The 21721-nt window shown below is 36.6% G+C and overlaps 2 protein-coding genes across 4 annotated transcripts in view; one reads left to right on the top strand and one right to left on the bottom strand.

Annotated features, from left to right (window-relative positions):
• The window catches only part of MCPH1 (microcephalin 1), a 127487-nt gene that overhangs the window by 68069 nt on the left and 37697 nt on the right, over positions 1 to 21721 (top strand). The gene's annotated exons all lie outside the window — the stretch shown is intronic.
• ANGPT2 (angiopoietin 2) overlaps positions 1 to 21721 on the bottom strand; it is a gene marked incomplete at both ends in the record, with an annotated part of 41806 nt that overhangs the window by 16526 nt on the left and 3559 nt on the right. For 2 of the 3 annotated variants that reach the window (XM_084262509.1, XM_084262510.1), the window contains 2 exons: positions 769 to 890; positions 2946 to 3101. In XM_084262509.1, coding sequence (XP_084118635.1) covers positions 769 to 890; positions 2946 to 3101 — 278 coding nt within the window. The remainder of the gene's footprint in view (positions 1 to 768; positions 891 to 2945; positions 3102 to 21721) is intronic. The other variant, XM_084262511.1, reaches the window with a different exon arrangement.

The raw sequence follows: 21721 nt of genomic DNA, 5'->3' as shown, positions 1-21721 counted from the left end.
GAACAAAAATGTCAAAACATGTCTCCTGTTTTTTTAAGTTAATTCTTCTAAAATAAAAACCACTTTGCACATATGGTTCTCATTGAAAAACAGGGCTTTGAAGGAGAAAACTTACTGTTATTGCTGCTTTTAGATTTCTCTGTAAACTATTTATTGCCAAAAGTAAAATAAGACCCTGGTGATACGAAAATGGAACTAGCTGAAAAAAGGTATAAGACCTTTGGACAAGAGTAGAGAAATGGACAGGAGTTGGTTATCAGCCTGAATTTCAAAAGATTGACTAGGAAGGAACACTGAGTATCAGTAGTATTTGACTTTTCTGACCAGGTTAGAAAAAAAATTCTGGCAGTGACCTGGTTGTGTATTAGGATAGTAGTATTCATAGAAATAAAATTTTGGAGATGTGGCTCCACCAAGTTCATTTGCATCATGTTACATAATCCATAACTTCATCCAGACAAATCTTAATGAAGAATGTGCATTAGCTACGACTGCAATACAGAGACTATTTCAGTTTTAACTTTTAAGTTCCTCCTATAGAGGAGAAATTTAGAGAGTGAACAATGATCTATAAGCAGAACACAAGAAGAGTAAACCTGCATGATTCCCTAGGCCTTACGGAATATATGACCTTTGTAATGAGCATAGCTGGGTGTGGAGAACTTCTGTACAAGGGCATATTTTCCTATCTGAGTACATTTGTTTCTAAAAGCAACAGAAGGGCACTTCAAGAAATAGCATTTTATTGGGTTCATTAAGCAAGCTTACCTGTTTTTTTCTTGTAATTTAGTTATCTCGTTGGTCTGATCTGAAATCTGTTTTTCTAGTTTGTTTGTTGAAAGAGAGTGTTCCAAAAGCTGAAGTTCAAGTCTGGTTGTCTGGTTTAATACCTAAATAAAATTTATAAAAATATTTGAAAATCAAGATACTTCTTTTAATTAGATCATAATTTCTTTTATGTTGTGAAATCATGCAAATCTCTACTTAAACCTATAATTAAAAGAATATTTTTGAAGACTTTATTTGGGCACAAATGCTCATAGAATTAGAATGAAGAAGAATACACAGAGTTGCACTATTTTGTTGTAACGCTACCATGTTTCATCAGGAATATTTCAGTAGTACACTCCATTTCTAATCAATGGCTGAGGGCTACTGTGTACTTCAGTTTTGCTGTCATAATATCCCCTCAGTTATTATTTCACTACTGGAACTATTGTGGTTGTTATCATTTGAGTTGTTTTCTCAATCTGGTGTAGAAAGTATTTTGCAAATCTCTCAGTAGTTAAAAGTGCTAGGTAGTCCCTTTCAGCTGTTTTCCTCAATCCCAAATTATAAAGTGTTTATCATGCAACTACCCTTCTGTCAACTGCATTCTAATGTTACCTTTTCTATATGTGTTATTTGCTAAGTTTATTTGTGTCTTTAAGTGCGGAAATGTAGATATTGGGAAGCATGGAAGATACTTTTTGGGTTGTATCAGATTGCATTACTTGAGGCATGTTTTCTAGAAATATTTTCTCATTGTTTTAGAACAGCTTTTCTTAATTCAGCAGAACTGGGCTTTCGTTGGCAGGAAGAATTGATTACTCATGTCCTTCATGTTAAACAGTCATTCAGGACATGATTTCACACTTAAGCATAATTGAAAACTACTGCCAAAAGTAAGTGTCCTTGAGAGAGCAATTGTTTGGTTAATTTCCTTATGTTGTTAATTAGGCCCTTAACACAGTCAACAGTAATTTCAAGCAGAGAAAGAAAATTACAGTGATTATTTTCTTCCTCTAAGCAGAAAATAATCAAATAATTTCTATGAAGACATTGCTGTGAATGAATAAATACGTTCTGTCAACATGCAAAATACCCGGCTCCCGAATAGTACAGAAAGTTGAATTCAGCACACCTATCAGTTATGACCTATCAGTTTATCAAAGAGTTTACAAAGACTTGGTTAAAGCTATAAAAAGTAATTGAATCAGTGGATGAAGTGTAGAGGTAGTAAAATGTCTAACAGGGATTTTAGGTTTTGCATGCTATTTACATTTCATAAAAAGTTATTTGCTACATACTGCATTCACTTTTCCTTTTGGAGCTATATATCTGAATTTTCCTACCACAGTAGCAAAACTGCAAATACACATCTTTCTACCTAGACTGGATTTGTCCTTAGTCGATATTAAAATTTGCATTCTATTTCACAGAATGTCTTATTGTAGTTAATACTTTTTGGTTAACACAATAATTAAACCCATTACATTTTTTTTGCTTGTTTTAAATCATTTAGAGAATAATATGTAGAGTCAGCAAGTTTACTTCAGTGTGCATATACTTTTCTAGTAGCCTCCTAATTCCTTTTTTCATGATTCACCTCTGGTTTATTTATCCTTCTGAAAAATAACAATATTATGGTGCATTGCACTGGAAGTGCGCTGTTATCCCACATCTAGTATCTGTGAAAACATTCATAACAAAGATGCATTTTTTATTGATATAACAGTTTTTTTAAATTAAAAAAAAAAGTGAGACAGCAATTGGCCTGGTAAGTGGAAGGAAGGTAGAGTTTAAAGGCACTCTTCTTTAGCAATGATCTGGTGGTGAGGAGCGAACGATCAACAGAGACGTACAACAAGGCTTAGGTAAAAGCATACTAGTAACTTAAGTGATGTTTGGATATACTCTAGTATTTTTAAGTACATTATCTTTAAAGATGAATGTAACAATTGTCTTGCTGGACACACTTCAAATTCTGCTGTAATGTAAGTGTCTCAAATGGCAATAGTGAGCTCAGAATGGAACTGATGTTTCCTTAAGATGGGTAGAGCTATTGATTACAGTGATTGACTTCTAATTGTTGAACTGAACAGTGTAACACTAAACTGTATTAAATATATAGCTGTAGGTATTTGGGACGCAGAAGCATTTTTAGGTTGAAATTCATTACTTACTTGTGCTTCAACATCTGTTAATTTGCGGGTCTGTTCAGCTGTTTGATTTAGTAAGTTTGTGCCTATTTCAATCATTACTGCAGTCTGGTTCTGCACTGCAGTTTGCTGGATCTCTACCATTTCTTTCTTCATACTGTCTTGGATGTAATTCTCAAGCTACATGGGAAAGGAAAGAGAGAGAAGATAGTTGCATTCTTTGAATGTTGGAGATGGGGGTAGCACAGTAAGTCTGCTGGCTGCCTCACTAAACAAATTTGTTCCTTGTCTGTTCTACAGTTACATGAAGCCTCACAGCATTAGGGTCTGTGAGAGGAAGGGCAAATATGACAAGGAATGTGTGGCCACCCATTTTCTAAAGGCAGGAACAGAGATTTGCACGAGGTAGGTAGAAGGCTGGGTGTTGAGAATGCTTGTGGGTGCTTGGAAGCTTTTCTGCCTCCCTGCTCCCACCATTGTAACCACCAGAGGAGCTTCTTCAGCTTTGGCAGCGATGGGAATTTTTTAGAAGACAAAAGCTTAGGAGTTTAGTCATCTTCCTGTATCTAGACTTAAATATTTTCAAAAGCATTTTTCATCACATGGCTAGAAGTCAGAGAAGAGGTCAGATGTCATTTAACACTTATGTGCACATTTCTATCAGAGAGAATTTCAAATGAAGACATGAAACAGTAGGAAAATCTATAAATACTTTAAATGTTTCATAGTTAGGAATGTAAAAACTATTTTAAATACTTGATTCTGAAGTAATTTCTGTAATAAACTAATAAGACTTTTTTGGTAGTCACTTTATAACAGAGAATGCTGCTTTCAAGGAAAGCAAGGAGAAAAAAAGTAGGAAAGAGAAAATTCAAGTAACTTTTCATTAATTCTTCCTTTCCATGTGTCTGGATTGTCCAAAAGCAGCCTGAATTTTCTCTATGCTTCTTTAATACGATTTTCTCAATGCCTCTGAAGATTTCATATTTCTTTCACAAGTAATTGCTTATGTTTGAACTCCTAACAATCCAGCCTACGTGCTTTCTCTTTTTTTCATTGACTGAGTAAATTTATAGAAATTTCTAGAATCAAACTTCTGCTTCACTCCAACATTGTTCTAACAAGAAAATGTGCTTGAGCTATATGGTGTACCTACAGAAAGATTACTAGCTGATAACAGGTAGCTAGTATCATTAAGCACAAATTATAAAATATCATCAATTCCTAATCTAAGGAAAAGTGTAAAACAGGTTATTGTTTTGATAATGCTGTATTGATATGAACAATGGCATGTAGTGAGGAGGAGATTGAACATTATTTTATGGCTAGTTTCCAGTGAGGAAAAAGCAGCTTATGACTTAATATTCTATCCAACCACTATTCAGATATAGCCATTCCACTTCTGGCCAGCTAAAGATCAATTGCCAGATCCATCAGCCTGGAATGTTTCCCCCTTAAATATTACTTGAGCCAAGGACTGGATTTTAATTTTTTTTCTGCCTTCACAGTTGTTGTTTTTAAAGTGGCAAATTAAGAAAACAAGACATATTAAGAAATTAAAACTTCTAAATCTGGAAGTATATTCTTCGTGTGAAATAAGTAGCACTTCCTTTTGTCCAGAGTGACCAAACTTTCAAAGCAGTATTTGTTCACTTCATTCTCTCCATGCAAGGCACATGAACTGCAGGGCACAACCAAGGTTTCATATTTGGCACAAGCTTTGACCCATATCTGCAATACTGCTGCCTAAGTGTACTTAACTCTCAGGTGTACCACAATTACTCTGAGTAATAAGCTATTTGAATGGTAGAAGTAAGCATGCAGTCCCTGGTTTGGTCTGATAATTTAACATGGGTAACTTCAGTTGCCCTCACACTATGGCAGTCAGAGCTGTTCCCCATTCCCAGGATGAGTTCTTAATTGTTACATTTTCCTCCTGGATATTCGTCATATTCAAAAGCTTCTAAATTGACCAAAAATGTTGGAATTTTTTTACAATTTTGGTGACGCCTTTTAGGTCAGCTGCTTTTCTGCTGATCAGTGGCTTTTAATTTTGTAGTAATGGTAAGGCATCTTTAGTCCTTGATGATTGTATTTAGTGTACCACGGTCCAAGGAGATGTAAATTCTGAAGGTAAACATAAGTAATTTTTCACTAGAGTTATATGGATGCTACTCCATGAAAGGCTGAGAACAGCAGTCACTCTGAAAAGGCTAGACATCTGGGAACTAAACAACTTTTACAGTTCAAATTAACTTTAGCAACTGAAAGTGGAGAACTGGACATCATTAGAGACAACTTGGAAAAGACCTTTGCTCAAATGCACCTTTGTTAAAAGAAAATGAAGGGAGATCCCCAAAATGCATTTTATTTGCCTCAGTACTACAGCATTGTAATGCCTTTGTAAAGATCAAGGATATGGCCTCACCTGACAGACTCAATGCACATCTGCAGTTAGAAGGGACATTGAATGGGGAAAAATAGACATACAGAGCACAAGGAAAAAAAGTGAAACATCTCAGGTATTGGAGAGCTCCCATACGAGAAAGCATTGAGAATATTGCATCCTTAATTTAGAAAAAAAGCCCACCACCACCTAAAAAAAATGACTGCAATAAATAGATGAAGGAAGCTTGATCAAAATCTTTGCTTCTTTCTTAAAACAGTTGCGGGTATTAAATCTAATTCTTAGAGGTTGGTTCCTTGTTCACTAGAGAGAGATCAGAATGAGAATCTGAGCAAAGTCATCTCTGCAAATAGGATTACAGAATTGCATGACTTCTTTGAAAATGTTATCAGTGAGTTACTCCAAAACTTACTACTAGAAAATGAGTTAATTCTTGGCTTAAAGGTAAGGTAAACATTTTACTGTAGGCTTAGACAGTTGCCCAGTTAAAACACACAGCTGTTAGGTTGCTCTGATTACAGTACCCAAAACCTGTGATTACAGTTTAAGGCATCTGGTGGTTCTGGTTGCTAGATTTTTATACCCTTTGTCATGTGTTTGCAACCTTAGAAAAGAGTTTTGTTCGGACATACAGATCTGCATTTTCATAATTTATCTTACTTGAGTATCTGTAAGTATCTAACCTCTTTCAAACAATATCCCATTCAATTGATGTATTATAAATCATTGGAGTATTCTCTTGACTTCACTTTGTCTTCAGATTTGTTTTTCAACTTAAAAATACTAAGTAACTAACTTAGGGAATATGAGTTTTGTGCTTACTTGAAAGTATGAAAAATGAACATGAAAAGGGATTTATTTTGAAATTTAGAGCCAGTTTCATGATCTGGCTCATTAATTGTACTTTAGACCAACATGAAGCAACAAAGTAATATTGATCTATTAAGTCACTTTGGAGCTGCTTGCGTGTTTTCTTCCCTAAAAATCCCCTACATAAACCCTTCCTGTTCCTTCCTTCATATTCACTAATCCTGTCCCACTTTTGTGTATTCTCTGCACATGCACATCACAAAATCTCTTTACTTAATCTGAATCAAGACACATACTGATCCCTGTGCTTATAGTCCCCGCTGTCTTCACCATACAATGCAAAACTGTGGAAAGGAGGACAACTTTTTTCTTTTTTTCTTTTTTTTTTTTTTAGGGGGGTGTGTGCTTTCTTTAATCTTTCATCGAGATGAATAACAGAATTACTTTCATCCACAATGCCCAACGTGTCCCACTGACCTTAGTGAGAGCAGAACATGTTCCCATTGCTCAGTCTCAGAAAGCAAGGCCCTTGGGTTTCCCTCAGTGTGAGGTGGAAGAAGCTTTTCAATAGAGGCTCCAGCACAGGCAGCCAAGGCTGAGCTTCATCCACATCACTGAGGATTAGCAGTCATTTTGCAAGACTGCAGTGCTTTGTGGCACACCTCATTGTAGAGTGCTATTCATCAGCTCCTGCCAAGGACCCTCCTTCCCTTATAAGCTGTAGCACACTCAGAAATTCTGAAGGGGAAAAAATAGCATGGGTCATTTACAAGAAGAAAGGGCACAGGAATGAAATAGTTCAGTCCTCATCCATGAGTTTGGGAGCTTGGCAGTTTGGTTCGAGCAGCAGTCTCCCTTCTCCAACTTTTTGCTCAAATTTGGAAGGTGCAGCAGGAATTATTTGCCAGATTTCTCCTTGCCATATGGCTAGTTACAGGAGGATAATTTTTACTCTAAATTTTTAAAAAATTCAATTAATAGTTGGCATACAAGACTTATGTTGATACATGCTAACCTTGATTTCACAATGCTTGTTTTGGACAAATTAATTGTTACATCCTAATAGCTGACTATTAGTGATGCATTTTCTCTCAGAAATTCTGCTTTTGAGGTAGTAAGGCAATCAATGAATCCTACCTAAGGAAATTGCAGGGGAGAGGGAAAGAGGTATTAATACATTCAGATTTGAAAGAAGGAATAGTTGGTTGATAGCATTTCAGCGATTTAGCTAACATGGGGGGTTTTTTTCATGATATGTTCTATTTCTTGTGTAAGACATTGGCTGGCATGTATTCTTGAAGAAAGTAAACATAAAAATGAAAGCACAGATGGGAAAAAGCCTGTCTCTTAAATTATGTTTAAATTGAAAAACAGCTGGAAAAACTGAAAAAAAATACAATTAAATCTTGTAATGCAGTTGTGGTGATGCATTTTTAAAGAGACAAAATTCTCTGATGACACAAAGTCATTAATTTGAGGCTGTCATGCTTTATTACTTCAAATCATAGAAAATCATACAATTTGACAAAAATACTTTAGCTAAGTTGCCAAAAGAATGAGGACAGATCAATCATATCAGAGCACATTCCAAAACATTGCTTTTATAGCCAAGATAGACTTTTTTTAAGCAACTTTTAAATTGGCAAGAAAGGAAAGGCAACACATAGAGTATGTGTTAATTTGTTTTCTAACCATTCGCAGAGATACTATTAATCCTTTATGAAGGTTTGCCAATACTTATTTAAGTGGCAAGCCTTCAAATGAGGTCTTGGATTTATTTTTTGCTGCCAAATGGTTAGTCTGTACTAATTAAATGGTCATGTTCCTGGCAGCACTTATAGTTATATGAATATATACATCCTTTCTCTGCCAAACGCTACCCCATATAAATGGTACAATAGTGCTGGCTGCAAGTTCCATTTTATAGAATTTGTCAGTTATTAGAGAAGTCTTTCCAAATAAAGTTTGGTGCTTTTCTTAATGTTTACAATTTGATTCTATCAACTCTAACATTTATTTTCAGAGAGGTAATGTCAGTCATGAGTTTCTACTCATGAAGAAGGTAGATGGCTGGAGCTGCATGATCCTTTGTATCCACCCCTAGCATCATAAGAATCCACTGAGATCTCTTTCTCCTTGAATCAAATATGGATTGCCAGACTAAGCAATTTACCCCTTTCAGGGAATTCATTTATAAGTTTCAGAAAATTCCAAAAGCACAGTTTTTAGGCTTTCTGACAAGTTCTTATCTAAAATCTGATGGTAATCTTTATTCTTACAATAAAGCCTCTATTCTCCATTTTAGCTTGGAGAAAAGAAGACTGAAAGGGGATCTCATCAATACTTATAAAATGTAAAGGGCAGGTGTCTAGAGGATGGGCCAGACTCCTCTGAGTGGTGCCCAGTGACAGGACGAGGGGCAATGGGCACAAACTGGAACACGGGAAGTTCCATCTCAACATGAGAAAAAACTTTACTGTGAGGGTAACAGAGCACTGGGACAGGCTGCCCAGAGAGGTTGTGGAGTCTCCTTCTCTGGAGACATTCAAAACCTGCCTGGATGCTGTCCTCTGCAGCCTGCTCTAGGTGATACTGTTTTAGTGGGGGTTAGACTAGGTGGTCTTCAGAGGTCTCTTCCAACCCCTTCTGTTCTGTGAATCTGTGATTCTAAAAATGTACCTGCTAGAGGTCAAAGTTTATCTGCCATCATATCACTACATCTCTGTATTTAGATCAGCAGATTCATTGCATGACAAACGTCATTAACCCCCTAAAGTCAGCAACTGCTATGTGTGATACACTGTATGAAGCTCAGCTGCATTGGGGTTGTTCATTCTATCTAACAGGTCATTGCCAGCCAAATGGAGAGGTCATACACCTCCATACCCAGACATGTGCTCCTGCTCCCTTCCTTGCACTGGATCTCACTTGTTGCTGGACTTTTCACTAAGCCTGGGGGCAATAACCTTAAAAAAAATAACCAAAGGACAATTTACTGTGGATTGTGGAACTCTCCCAGATGTCCAAATTGATACTAAGATAACTGTGGCTATTGGTACTGTAGAAAAGTCATTTTAAGAAGTAACAGGATTTAAAATTATATGCTGGAGTTTTAAATACAGCCTAATATTCTCCTAAGGATATCAGTGCATATGAGGGTCATTATAGTCCTCTGATTACAGTAACAACTGATTTTTCTCCTGCTGTTAATTTGAAGATTAGATCCTCCATATTCTTGGCAGCAGCCGTGTGATAAACATGGAATAATTTAACTAAGAACTAGCTTTCTTCATATTTTCAAGGGGAAGACCCAAAGAATATACATAAGGTTTCTATGAGAAACGGCCATTTCTATTCAGACCTTGATTGTGCTTAGTGATACAAAGTAGTTCAAAAGAACTTGCAGAAATATCAAACAGGCTGTATTGCAGCACATATTGAATGCTTAGTCATCTGACGTAGGTACAGGGGAAATTTCAGGGGTAATGACGTCTGCAGGGTTTTTTCCTCTCATTTTTGTTTTGAGTTTCCAAAAGTGGAGTAGATCCAGCCAAAAACCTAGCAACAGAAGATACAACATTTACAGCTAGGCATTTTTTAGATATGTAATGAACCTACAGTGCTTGACATATATAAAAGCTGTCAAAAGCTTTTTGAGTTATTGTTCTTGCATCACTACTAAAAATGTCCTGTGCTTTATTCAAAACTTATCTTTGCGAATTTAAACCCAAGGAACCTAATTAGCTCTTCCAATACCTGCAGTCATCAGCCTGACGTTTTGTTCCCTAAGATGTTCAGTTAATACACAGAAGTGAGCAAGAGGGAAAATGAACTCAAGCTTCCATAATCAATTTTGCTTAGTTCTAGTGACAGGGCAAAATAAGAAAAATGCTGATGAATGTCATCAGTTCTTTTTCTGAATCCTTTTTCAGAGCACAGATGAGACCTTCGTACTTCTCATACTTCAGATGTCTTGAGTTATCTTTAACCCTGTAATATTTGGTCTTGGTTGCCTGTCCCTGTGCCACAGAGTGGCAGTTTTCATTGGACTGTGACCACGTCTGGTTTCTTCATGAGTCATCTGAAGTCGAATTTAGTCCTTAATTTGAGACATTTTTTTTAAACTCTCTGCCAATGTGCAATCGTCACATTGTAGAAGGTCATCCATATACGTCAAAGAATCCTTAAATTTCTGATTCACAGATACATTTTTGTATATAAAATACAACTTTGTGAAAGACTATTGTAACAGACTTCACTTCCAGTTAAAATACTAAATATGTAATTTTTTTAATTTCTGGTATAAATGAAGTCTGCATACTAAGACAGATTTCTTGGGATGAGACTGTCTTCTTGGGTCCTACTGAACATGTGTAACCATGAAAGGTAAGGTAGTCATTTTATAAAGAAGAAAAGAGTGTCAGTAAACATGTGAACACAATTTCATCACCTCAGTTCCTATAGGCAATATGAAGCATTTTAGCTACATACATATGCCACACATGCTGCTTAATGTGCATATATGTAATGAAGAGAGCACAACATTGCCAGCTCTCCATGCATGTTTATATTTATATTTCCACATCACTGCAACATGTTGGTGTTATGAAGAAAGAATACTGTAAAAAAATCAGTTTTGCAGATAGTTTTGTCCTCTTTAATATAGATTTTCATACTTGTTTTTGCAGTCAATCAATGTTGCTACTGCTTAAAGTTAGACTGAAAATTGAAGAATCACTGTGCTTGCCAAGATCCATTTATCTTGACAGACCTAAGGGAACACATTTTTAAGGGCACTGCATCAATCCCCATCAATCAGACCTTAAGCTATTTTAAATTAGGTTTTAATAAAATAACTTTTTTTCCCTATGTTTTCTGAAAGTCAGTTTTCAATTTTATGGAAACGTTTTGGAAAAAATAGTACGTACACTGAAGAAGAGTAAAGCAATTGTGTCTGGAAAAGAGACTTTTAGAATTCTTTTTTTTTCTTTCTTTCTTTCTTTTCCTGGGGCAGGAAGTCCCTATGGACTGTGTGTTGTTTCTCAAGGGAGAGGGAAAAATCTTTTGGGAATGTATATGGGAATGCTTGAGATGTCTCTACACTATTAGCTTCTTACATGCCCCATCGAGCATGTCTGCTTGTCCAGACCTCCAGCTAAGATTTTTCTCTTATCTCATTTTCCTGTCAGCAAACAGAAGGTGAAAGTAACACCATAAATGAATACTAGCTGAAAGCGAGCTGTGATTTATGGGAAATACTCAAGCTAAAATTCTGTAATTAAAAACTAAAGGTTTAAATGCTAACTTTTAAAATAGTAAATGCCACTTGTGTGCTACATGAAAGCTTACCAACTTATTCTCATGTCTGATTACACTTCATTTAGAGGAAACTGTTTGCTATGCTTTTATAATTTATGCTTTCTAGCAGAAGGAAAAAAATCTCCCCTTCATTTAGAATAACCTACTTGAACAAAACACAAATATTTCATTAATACAACATGAAAGTAAGTGCATCAAATACCTTAGCAGACTGCACAAATATTTATGACAAATGATTTTCACTCTCTGTTCTTGACTGAACAGACTGAAGGTGTTTTGTTCCTAATGCCAAACGGTATTACAGTACGATCACAACTTCTACTGTGTGTTTTGAACTAACTACAAAAGCTGCAATCAAAATGATGACCTAGAAAAATCAAAAGAATGCATAGGAAAAGGAAAGAGACTTTGAGAGCTGAAACTATCCCAACTATCTGAGTTGAGCTCCCACGATTCCAGACACTGAGCTTGTTTGTACATGTGACATCACACTGCTTCTTTCCTAACTGCACACACGTTTTCAACGTGGTTTGTCACTTGGAGGGTAATGTATGTTCTTTCTACTACATATGCTATATGAGTATATACTTTATGCAGTGCACAGATGTGCATTTTTAAGAGATATAAGTGAAATTGCAAATGAAAAATATTCTTGAGATTTCAGAAGTCGCAGTAGCCTTGAAGGAAAAAATGTAAAAGCAAAATTTAACAACAGAGTTTTCAGAACTAAAACCAATTACATGGTGATTAACCATTCTTACTAAGAATTAAGGCAGTAACCTAAGATTCTGAATTACCATTTTTCAAGATCTTAGCTGAGTGGTATTTCTCTTAGAAGTCAGGGAATGAATTCATAAAGTTCCCATTAGTCTAAAAATAAAGAATAAATAAATAAATAGTCTGAGTCATGAATGGCATTTTGCCGAAGTTCAGTAGCACTGAAGCCAGGACAACAAAAAGCCAATGATGATTCTGCCATTCACTGAAATGATTATAAATGTTCCTCGTTATGTGCAATAAGCCACCAACATTCAAAATTGGTATTTCTTATTTATGAACAGTATATAGAAATACTGCTAATTGATACTTGATTTTTAAATATAGGTTATAACATTGGGCTATAATTTCACAAATTTAATATTCACACATTTTGGAGACAAGCCTAAAAGTTTTCAGTCATATTTTGTACTTTTATTCTAATATCAGTGTATCAGGACTTTACCAGGCTGGTGTAAAGATGTGATTACGTGCTAAAAAGCCCACATTTGAATAAACACGTGCTAAGAGCCCAGATCTAAATATGCGTATTCCGTATTTGCCTATTTTTTTCCATTGCACTGAGCAACAGGCAGCTGAAATAAAAAAATACGGTAGGGGTACTTAATACATCTTTCATGAAAGACATTGACTATATAGCCTTACAAACTTTATAAAAATTTCAGTCAATTTTTATCTGACACTGATTTTTCTTAATAGGAAGCCATTTATCCTTCTCTCAGCTTAGAATATCAAGTTAATTTTGTTATGAATTCCTTTTTCAACAGGACAGTCTGTTTTACAGAGTAGCTCATGATGTGGCAGAGCAAATCATAATGCAATTTTCAGAAAAAAACATGAAGCAAATTCCTCTTTTCAAAAAATGTTCCCGGGGAAGTGAAAAGAGCTAGGCATTCACAGTTCATTCTCAGCATTGCTTTCTAGGGAAGCAGTCATCTTGCATTCCACTTCCAACCAGAAGGAAGAATGATTTGGAGTTCAAGGATCAAACTAGTTAGGAAGCTGTGGAACACAATTAGTCCCTTTTGTAAGCTATAAAACTGGGTGTCTCCTGTTTCAAAGCTGTATTCACAGAGCATCTTTCAGCATGAAAAATCATTAGGCTTTTTTTAAACTTCACAGATAAAGGAAACTGAAAGCATTTTGGGTAGTTCTTAAGCTTTGCAACATACTGACTTCTAAATATAGTTTATGGAACTTTTGTAACATTTTTTTTTCTTGAAGAAGAAGCTTCAATGAAAATGCTACCAAGAGAGAACCAGTCATTTGAGCTGAAGATCTGCCAGCTTTTGAATCCTCAAGACGTTGAGAGAGTGCATGTGCCAGCTGCTGATTTCAGTTCTGAAGCATTGAATTTCTTTGCTAAGAACTCACACACTGATTGTCCTGTACATTTGCAAAAAGAAAAAAGAGAAAAGGTAATTTTCTCTCTCAAGTGCAGTGGATCTTTTAAGACATGCTACGTTTTCCTCACCAGCCTGAAAATTCCTCACTTGTCAGACCAGACCTGTCAGAGAATTTCCCTGAGGTTTCCAAAACACTGGGCAGAGGAAGAAGGACTCCAGAACCAAAATGGACTTGACTGTGACTACAGAAGGCAGCAACTGCCACCTTAAGTAAGGGACGCTCAGGTGCTCAAGGTGTTCACCTATGCTCAGTTAAAAAACTAAGCATCTTGATATGTTCCTTCAAATGCCACTTATTTATTTAACTTTGCTGTTCCATTAGCTCAGTTAAGAGTCTTTAAAGCAAAAGCTTCTGAGGAATTCCAATGCTTGAAAGATAAAGCAGGAAGCTACCATGTTAAGAGTGGGCAGACACAAATATTTGGAAGTAAGATCAGCATGTATAGGCATCATATTGCAGAAGCAAAGTGTAGAGTATGATGCAGAAAAACAGTATTTTAAATTATGTAATCCTGATAAAAAATAGATTTTTCTTTTTTGCCTCAATAGCTAGGTTTGTCCATCTAAAAGCAGGCAGTTTAGTTTGTTGGAACAGAACCAAGAAGAAAAGTCTTTCCATACACTGCTTCCAAAAGTTCCTTTGTCTCTGGTACTCCATAGTGCACTCGGGTGGTGATGGATAGTCACCTCTTAAGCTGAGTTACAGTCAGTGCTCCTGAAAGCCTGAAGCTGCTAGTTGGTGCCCTTCTAAGAAGAATGGAAACTCAAAACAAATTAACCTCTTGGTGTTGATTATAATAGAAGAGGAGGAAATCTCAGCAAAAAAAGGCTGATAACTAGAGCTAGACACCATCAGATAGGTGAGGACACTGTCCCTGTCTGTCAAGATCTGATGGTGACTGAAGATGGAGACTTTTAAATGCACTTTCCAGAGAATCCCTTGGATGCAAGACTACTCTCAAGACAAGTAACCATATCTAGCAACAAAGAAAGTACAATGTAATTGATGCTGTGTGCAACTAGCCAGGAGAAAAAGAGAATATGCACATAGGTGAAGGTTAAAAATAAATTTAACAACAAAGATAAAAGAATCTAGAGTGGCAAGGAGCATAGAGAAAAGGCACTTCACACTGGACAGCCAGGAAGCTGAATGGTCTTAACAAAGGGAAAGAAGAAGGAAAGGGGAAGAAAGAAGGAACTGAATGTGTGCAAGCAGAATTTTAAAAATGGATGAGTCAGGGATAGGAATTCATGAAAGCAATGAGCTGCTTAACGGGGTTGGAAGGCTGATCTTAAAGCCAGCTGAGGGAAGGAACTGGCTGGTTGTCTTGAGGGTTAAAAAACATTGTGAAATTGGAAGGAAGTTCACTGAGGAAAATGTTGAGTGCAAAGGATTTGACTGGATGAGACTCTTGGGAAATGTTACTCCCACATTGACTTGAGAAGGACAAGAAAAGGGAAATGTGTATTGATTGTGATTAAAAGCATCACTCTCTTTTTCCTGTTCCAATAGCATGTTTACTAGTTAGATGTACTCTACATAAATTCAGCCTTAAAGCGTGTCTGATTTCCTGGTGTACTCAAACAGGTCTTCCACACCAATATGTGAACGAACTTTAACACAGTGAGGGTGACAGAGCACTGGAACAGGCTGCCCAGGAAGGTTGTGGAGTCTCCTTCTCTGGAGATATTCAAGACCCATCTGGACACCTACCTGTGCAGTATGTCCTAGGGAACCTGCTTTGGCAGGGGGGTTGGACACAATGATCTCTCGAGGTCCCTTCCAACCCCTGAAATTCTGTGATAGTTTACAAAAAAGTTTCACCTTTTGAATCAAATTAGGCTGTAGATACATCAGATGAAATCTCAGTTTCACTAAAAAGTCAGTGGGAATTTTTCTACTTGCCTAGAGCAGAGCTATCTTTTTATATGCTGTCCTCAGAGCCTTTTTATAGTTTACCATAACAAAGAAGCTGAACTCAAGACATGGATACATTTTCTCTAGATGCAAGTCAAACAACCTTTGTGTCGGGGGGTGGTGGGGGGTGGAAATTATGGTATTATTAACTGTATTTAATCTTTCTTCCATAGCTGATAAACTGTAGTTGTCAGAATCCTTGCTTGTACGTGGTAAGATTTCAGCAGGGTCAGATTGTTTATATTTGTTGCAATTTATACTCTAAGGGTTAGGTTATTAGTCTTGGGGTTTACCTTCTAGTTATTTGAACTTTGCTTCATCATGTCAGAGTAGTTTTCCAAAAACATTCCCAGTAAAGCTCCAGAAGCAGTTAGAACAGGGTCTTTGAATTTAGTATTACTTTATAGGCAGTCATTTTATCTGACAGAAAATCTGGCATCAGGATGGAAGTTTGACAGAAGTGAAAACACAGGGATAGTTAATATGGTCAAAGTTCAGACCTCACGCAAGGAAGTTTGGTTTTATTTAAGTCAATTCCTTAGAAGCAGAAAAAATAAGATTTTATCTGGTTTAATCATTCACTTAATCTGTCTTTTGCCTACTTCATCCATTTTTTTAAGTTGTATTAAGAAACTGGAAGTTGATGTTCCCTTTGAGTAGTTGAATTACCCTGTTTATTGAAAAGCTTTCTGAAAAGGAATGCAAAAACATAAAGATTGTTTCATTAAGTTTTCACCAGGGAATTTTTTGGAATATTGAACTGCCGGAATGGACAGGATATTTGTTAATGGCAAGTGTGTTTTCCACTGCTACGTGTATTTCAGTCTTGCTGCACAGCTTTTTTGATGTTTGAATGTTGATTTTTTGCACAGCTGTAATTGTCAGTTAACAGCTGATAACATGGAAGAATGAGGCTACTGCTTTCAGATAGATTGGCACATTGTCCTTAAGGGCCTGATTTATTTCACTTATTTCACTTGCAGGTGGTTGCACCTTGCAAATGGAAATTGGGGATTAAATTGTACAGAAGAATTTGCATAGAACAGAATGTTGTAGTTCAAAGGAAAGGACCTAAAGGGTCTTAGTAGGAACTCTTTGGAGGAAGTTCTCTGGAGGAAGATAAAATGATTTTTAAGTGCCAGCTATCAAAATTAAACGTTGCTTACTCAGATACCTCAGTGTAAAACTGTATAATGAATACCTCAGGTCATATAATTAAAGGCAGGCCTCTGGTACGCTGACGTCATATCACATGTAGGGGAGCAGCTGGTGGGCTAAGGGCTATGGCTATTGCCCAGGAAATGTCCTTTCCACTGAGCTGGGTGTCTCCCCATTCCCAAACACTGACAGAATGGAACAAAAGAGGCTTTTTCCTTCCAGGATCACACACGTCAGGTGCAGGCCTGACCCAAAACACCAGCATAGCGATGAAGCTGATACCATGAGTACATGAGGTGAATGACTCCTGATGCTTGCAACGTGAGAATGAGCAGGTCTGCAAAGCTGCTGTTTGGACAGGGCTTAATACACTGTTCAGTCATTTTTATACAAGGCATTTAAAGAAGATCCTACCATTTTTAAATGGATACAAGTTTTCTTCCTCCAAAGATGAGGACTCTCAGCTTTTCTCCCTGTCCAAAAGATCTATTAAGCAGTGTGGCAAACATCAAACATTTGCCCAGTGTGGTTTGACAAACACTTTATTCAAAAAGACAGTAAAACGTTGTTTCCAAAGTAGCTCAAATGATGACAGTTGTGTGATTACGTGTACCACACCAGAATGCTCTAATATGCTAGTTTTGACTTTATACTGAATTACTCTGCTCCTCATTCATCCTTTAGCACAGCTTTTGAAATTAATGTAGCTATTTTCAATTTCTTAATAATTACATTATTAAAAGGTACTAGAGTCTAAAATTCAATGCCTTTTAAAGATTTTCAGCCACTAACATGGAGAAAACTGTAATTTATCAAGCAAAAAATTTATCAAGCAAAAAATTTACCAAGCAAAGCTTTCTTTCCCCCTCCTCTGAACAATTAAATAAGATGTCATAACTAGCTGTTCAATACAGTCTGTTTGTTAGGCTCTCAGCTGTGTTATCACAACACACTTTTTAATCCCTGACCAAAATTAGTGACAGAAAGTTTATATGTTGTTCCCCCAAGGATAATGGTACACTACACAGTTTCCTTTTTTTCAGCTCAGTCATGATGCTTGAGACCTGAAAACAAATACAAAACTGGTAAGATTTTTTTTTCTTTTCCCTTTAGTATTAAAGGGAGTTTGAGCAAAGTTAGGACACTATATACTGCTTGCATTTAACAGGAACCTCTAGAGACAGCTGAATTGGAAAGATAGTTGCTGTCATCTACAAATTCTGAAGTATTCTTCATCTAGAGAGGGAACTGGTTTGGTCCTTACAGCTTTTGTGAGTAATGAAGTCTGCAAAGAATACTAGGTTTGCATCCACACTCTTAGTAACAGGGAGAGAAGTTCATGGAGAGAAGGTTGCATATTCTATTAGCCCTCTCTTTTTAGCAGCAAGACCTTGTAATGACCTCAATAGGGTCCTGAAAGATTATTAGATAAACTGATAAAACTTTGTATGGGTGGTATAAAGACAGCAGAATAGTTTCTGTAGTTTACCTCCCTCTGTCCTGACTAAGCCATAATGTGCTAGGGATTGGAATGAGAACAGATAGATATCGGACAGATTGCAGGGTATGTTTGCTGAGCTTTGTAAACAACATTGCAATTTCAGGGCTAACCTGCTCCATAAACAGATAAAAACTAATAGGATTTTCAGTAATTAGTGGGAAAGTAGTAAGCATTTTTTTAAAAAAAGGCATTTAAGGAGTAGTAATGTATTTTCCTAGGCAGCTTGAAAACTGACACAGTGAGTGTTTGCAGAACTACTTAGGTGTGGGATTTTTCTTTATACAAAACATGGATCTGGATTTTGTAACCTGAAGAATTCTTTAACATTTCCTCTGCACTTGGTTTACTTGGAAGAGACTTTAGGTTCACCTAAAGGTTCACCTTTAGGTTTCATTCATTCTCACTAGAGAAAAAAAAAAATCATTCTTTTTTTCCTCTGCCCCATTTCCTAGAGATACGTCTGTTAAAGGAAATGAAATGATCACAGTATTTCCAGTTGTAAAGCACTGTTTAACTTTGTGTGTGTGTGTGTGAGGTTATTTGGTTTAATTTGTTCCACTGTGGAATGTGCCATATCTCTAAGGCATTTCAAAGTATTAAATTGCTGTGCCATACCTTTTTTTTTCCCCCAGATGCCTAGCCCTGTGAAATTATCTGATGCTTCTATTATTTTCTTTCACCTGTAATATATATTTGGCTACTCTGAGAAATTCAAAGAATAAAATGGCAGATAAAATTATGTGTGCTTATTTCTAAAAGTTCTTATTCAGTGCCATAGAAATTCTCTTTTTCTGGAAGGTTACAGTGATACTTCTGGTCCACTGACAAATCGTTTTGGTTTACCTCTTATTGCCAGTGACACATTTCCTAGTGCGAGCATTTAGACTACCAAAATATCTTCTGTATGTGGCATCCTTGTCTCATTTACTAGGACATATATGAAGTATTTTTTGCTGCAAGAGGCATCTCCCATTTTCTCTTCTGCAGTCTGTACTGGTATCCTTAAGGCTCCCATCAGTATCCTGTTGCTAAGTAGATGCCAGAATCTTTTTTCACAGACATGCAACTGCACCTCCTGATCCATGAAGAATTTTTTTTTTTAAGGGTGGTGAGGCCCTGGCACAGGCTGCCCAGAGAAGCTGTGGCTGCCCCCTCCCTGGCAGTGATCAAGGCCACGTTGGAAGGGGTTTTGAGCAACCTGGGCTAATGGAGGGTGTCCCTGTTCGTGGCAGGGAGTTGGAACCAGATGATCTTTGAGGTCCTTTCCAGTCCAAACCATTCTGTGATTCTACGATTCTGTCAGGATGTGAGAATGGGGGGACACCATACTCTATGAAAGGGCTGTCAGTCCAAATTTGACTCGTGTACTAGAGCTGTTTTAATAAGTGGGAACCATAATGTTTATATGTGTATCACATTTGCAGCCTAGTCCACATTTCTGCTTTTGCCTATTGTCTCTTGAGTCTAAGACCTACAAACTTTAGTGACAAAGTAGCATGCCAGGGCTGTGCAGCACTAGCTTTTGCAGCTTCTTCAGAATGCTGAGAAATCTGCCTCTTCAACAGAGATTTCTTTTCAGTTTTCCATTCCTCTACTTCTTTATCTTCCAGGCTGAAGAGACAGATTAAATTTACACCAGGGAATTAATTAAGATAGCTTAGAGTTTCATCAGATGACTCAAAAAGTGGCACGTCTCTGTTGGAGACCCTAATTTAAGGTCTGAGACTATGTCTTCTAAGTCAGTTGTCTGCATTTAGCATGTCCAGTCCTATTGTAATTGTCCTGGTAGAGGAAGACAGCCTTACATTGCCCCCATCCTGGCCTTCAGCCAAAGCTATATAAAATCCTATGAACTAACAGATACAGCAGGAAGTTCTCTCATTAAAGTATGTAAAAGATAGTTAAATAAATAGTAGTTTGTTAAGTTACTTTGGTTTACTGTAAGAAATACTGTAAATCAAATAATGTAAAATGTGGTATATTTTCAAAACCACAAATGCTATAGTATGAAAAGGACAATATATAGGTGTTGTATTTTGAAGGTTAGAAATTACTATCTGTCTTCTGGACAAAATTACTGAGCAATAAATACATGATAGCTTCTTTCTTGTTATTATGAATCAAGTAAATAATATCTGATGTTTTCCTCAGTAAATAATGGGGAGATTCACATTATTGAATTTGTTCATAATTACCATGAAAGGGGACCACTAACAAGATAGTTCTCTGTAAAAGAAACACCATTCTGGACGTCAGTAGCTCTGCAAAGATTTCTAAAATATTCTAGTGGGTATGCAAAAGGACTGGAAACTCCTATGTGTGCACTTGAAGAAAGAAAAAAGAGAGTAGAAAAATAAAGCACTTGATGTCACTTATTAATGGCAAAGGTTTCCCAATTTGATGTTAAGTTAATGATGATACATTTATGATCATATTAATAGTAAAGTACATGAAAATGTATCTTGAATGCTACTAAGAGGATGATTCAGTATAGCAACCCTCTGTTTATCACATTTTACTGTTACCATCGTGGAGATGGTAGGCTCTCAACTTCAATTTTGTCTTGTAGATCTGTACAAGAAAATCTCTAGTCCTCTGTGTTGATTTTGTGCAGTTTCATGCTTGTATGGCCAACTTGGTTATTTGTGGAATGATGCAGAGATAGTCTTTACAACATAACTTTTAAACACGTGCAAAAGTAATGCCTCAAATCCTTCCACAGAAATTAACCTACAGGAGATGTAACAATAAATTGTACAGTCAGGTCATTTAAAGTAGCCTGGAAATTTATCCCATAACGTCTACTAATCTGAAAGTGAAAAAGCATTTTCTTTTGGGTCCTGCCAGTATTTTTTTGCTTAGCAAATACATAGTTGATAGACAGAAACAAGCACTTTTCCCAGTAAGTGAAAACAGATGCATTGCTTAGGAAAGGAATGCAGTTCTTGATTCAGAGTCAGAACCGTCTCTTGCGTACTTCAAAATCCAAGACTGTTCAATGTATTTGTCCTTGTCCATTGTGTGCAGATGTTTCTGCATGACAACATGTCAGAATAGCTTTTCATATTTGTGATACAGAGTTCAGTATGAGTATGACAGTAATTATAACCTTTAATTGGTAATTACTCATCATAAATTAGAAGCATTCATTCCCATACATCTTAAAACATCTCATTTTTTGTGTGTGTGTGCTTGGAGAAGACCTACATCTCAAACTGACAGAGGGGTTTTAGCTTCCAGGATAACATGACAAGGAAAAACGTATCTCAGTTCAGAGTATCCAAAGATACTGCATCTCTATCAGCAAAGATTCCTGTTCTGCTGGGACGGTTCAGGATGAAGTTCTGGTCTTAGGCTTAAATGTTGACTCTTGGCACAGACTTTTATTTTCTAGTCTCTTGACCTGCTGATAAAACTACAAATATGTAGTTTTACATATGTAATAAGTATGATCAAATTGATTATAGCATATGGAGCAATTCAATTGGATCATACATTGTTTTC

This window comes from Gallinula chloropus (genome assembly GCF_964237585.1).
Source record: "Gallinula chloropus genome assembly, chromosome: 3".
Taxonomy (NCBI): Eukaryota; Metazoa; Chordata; class Aves; order Gruiformes; family Rallidae; genus Gallinula; species Gallinula chloropus.
Note: the sequence above shows the minus strand (reverse complement) of the source record. Positions and strands in the feature narration are given on the sequence as shown.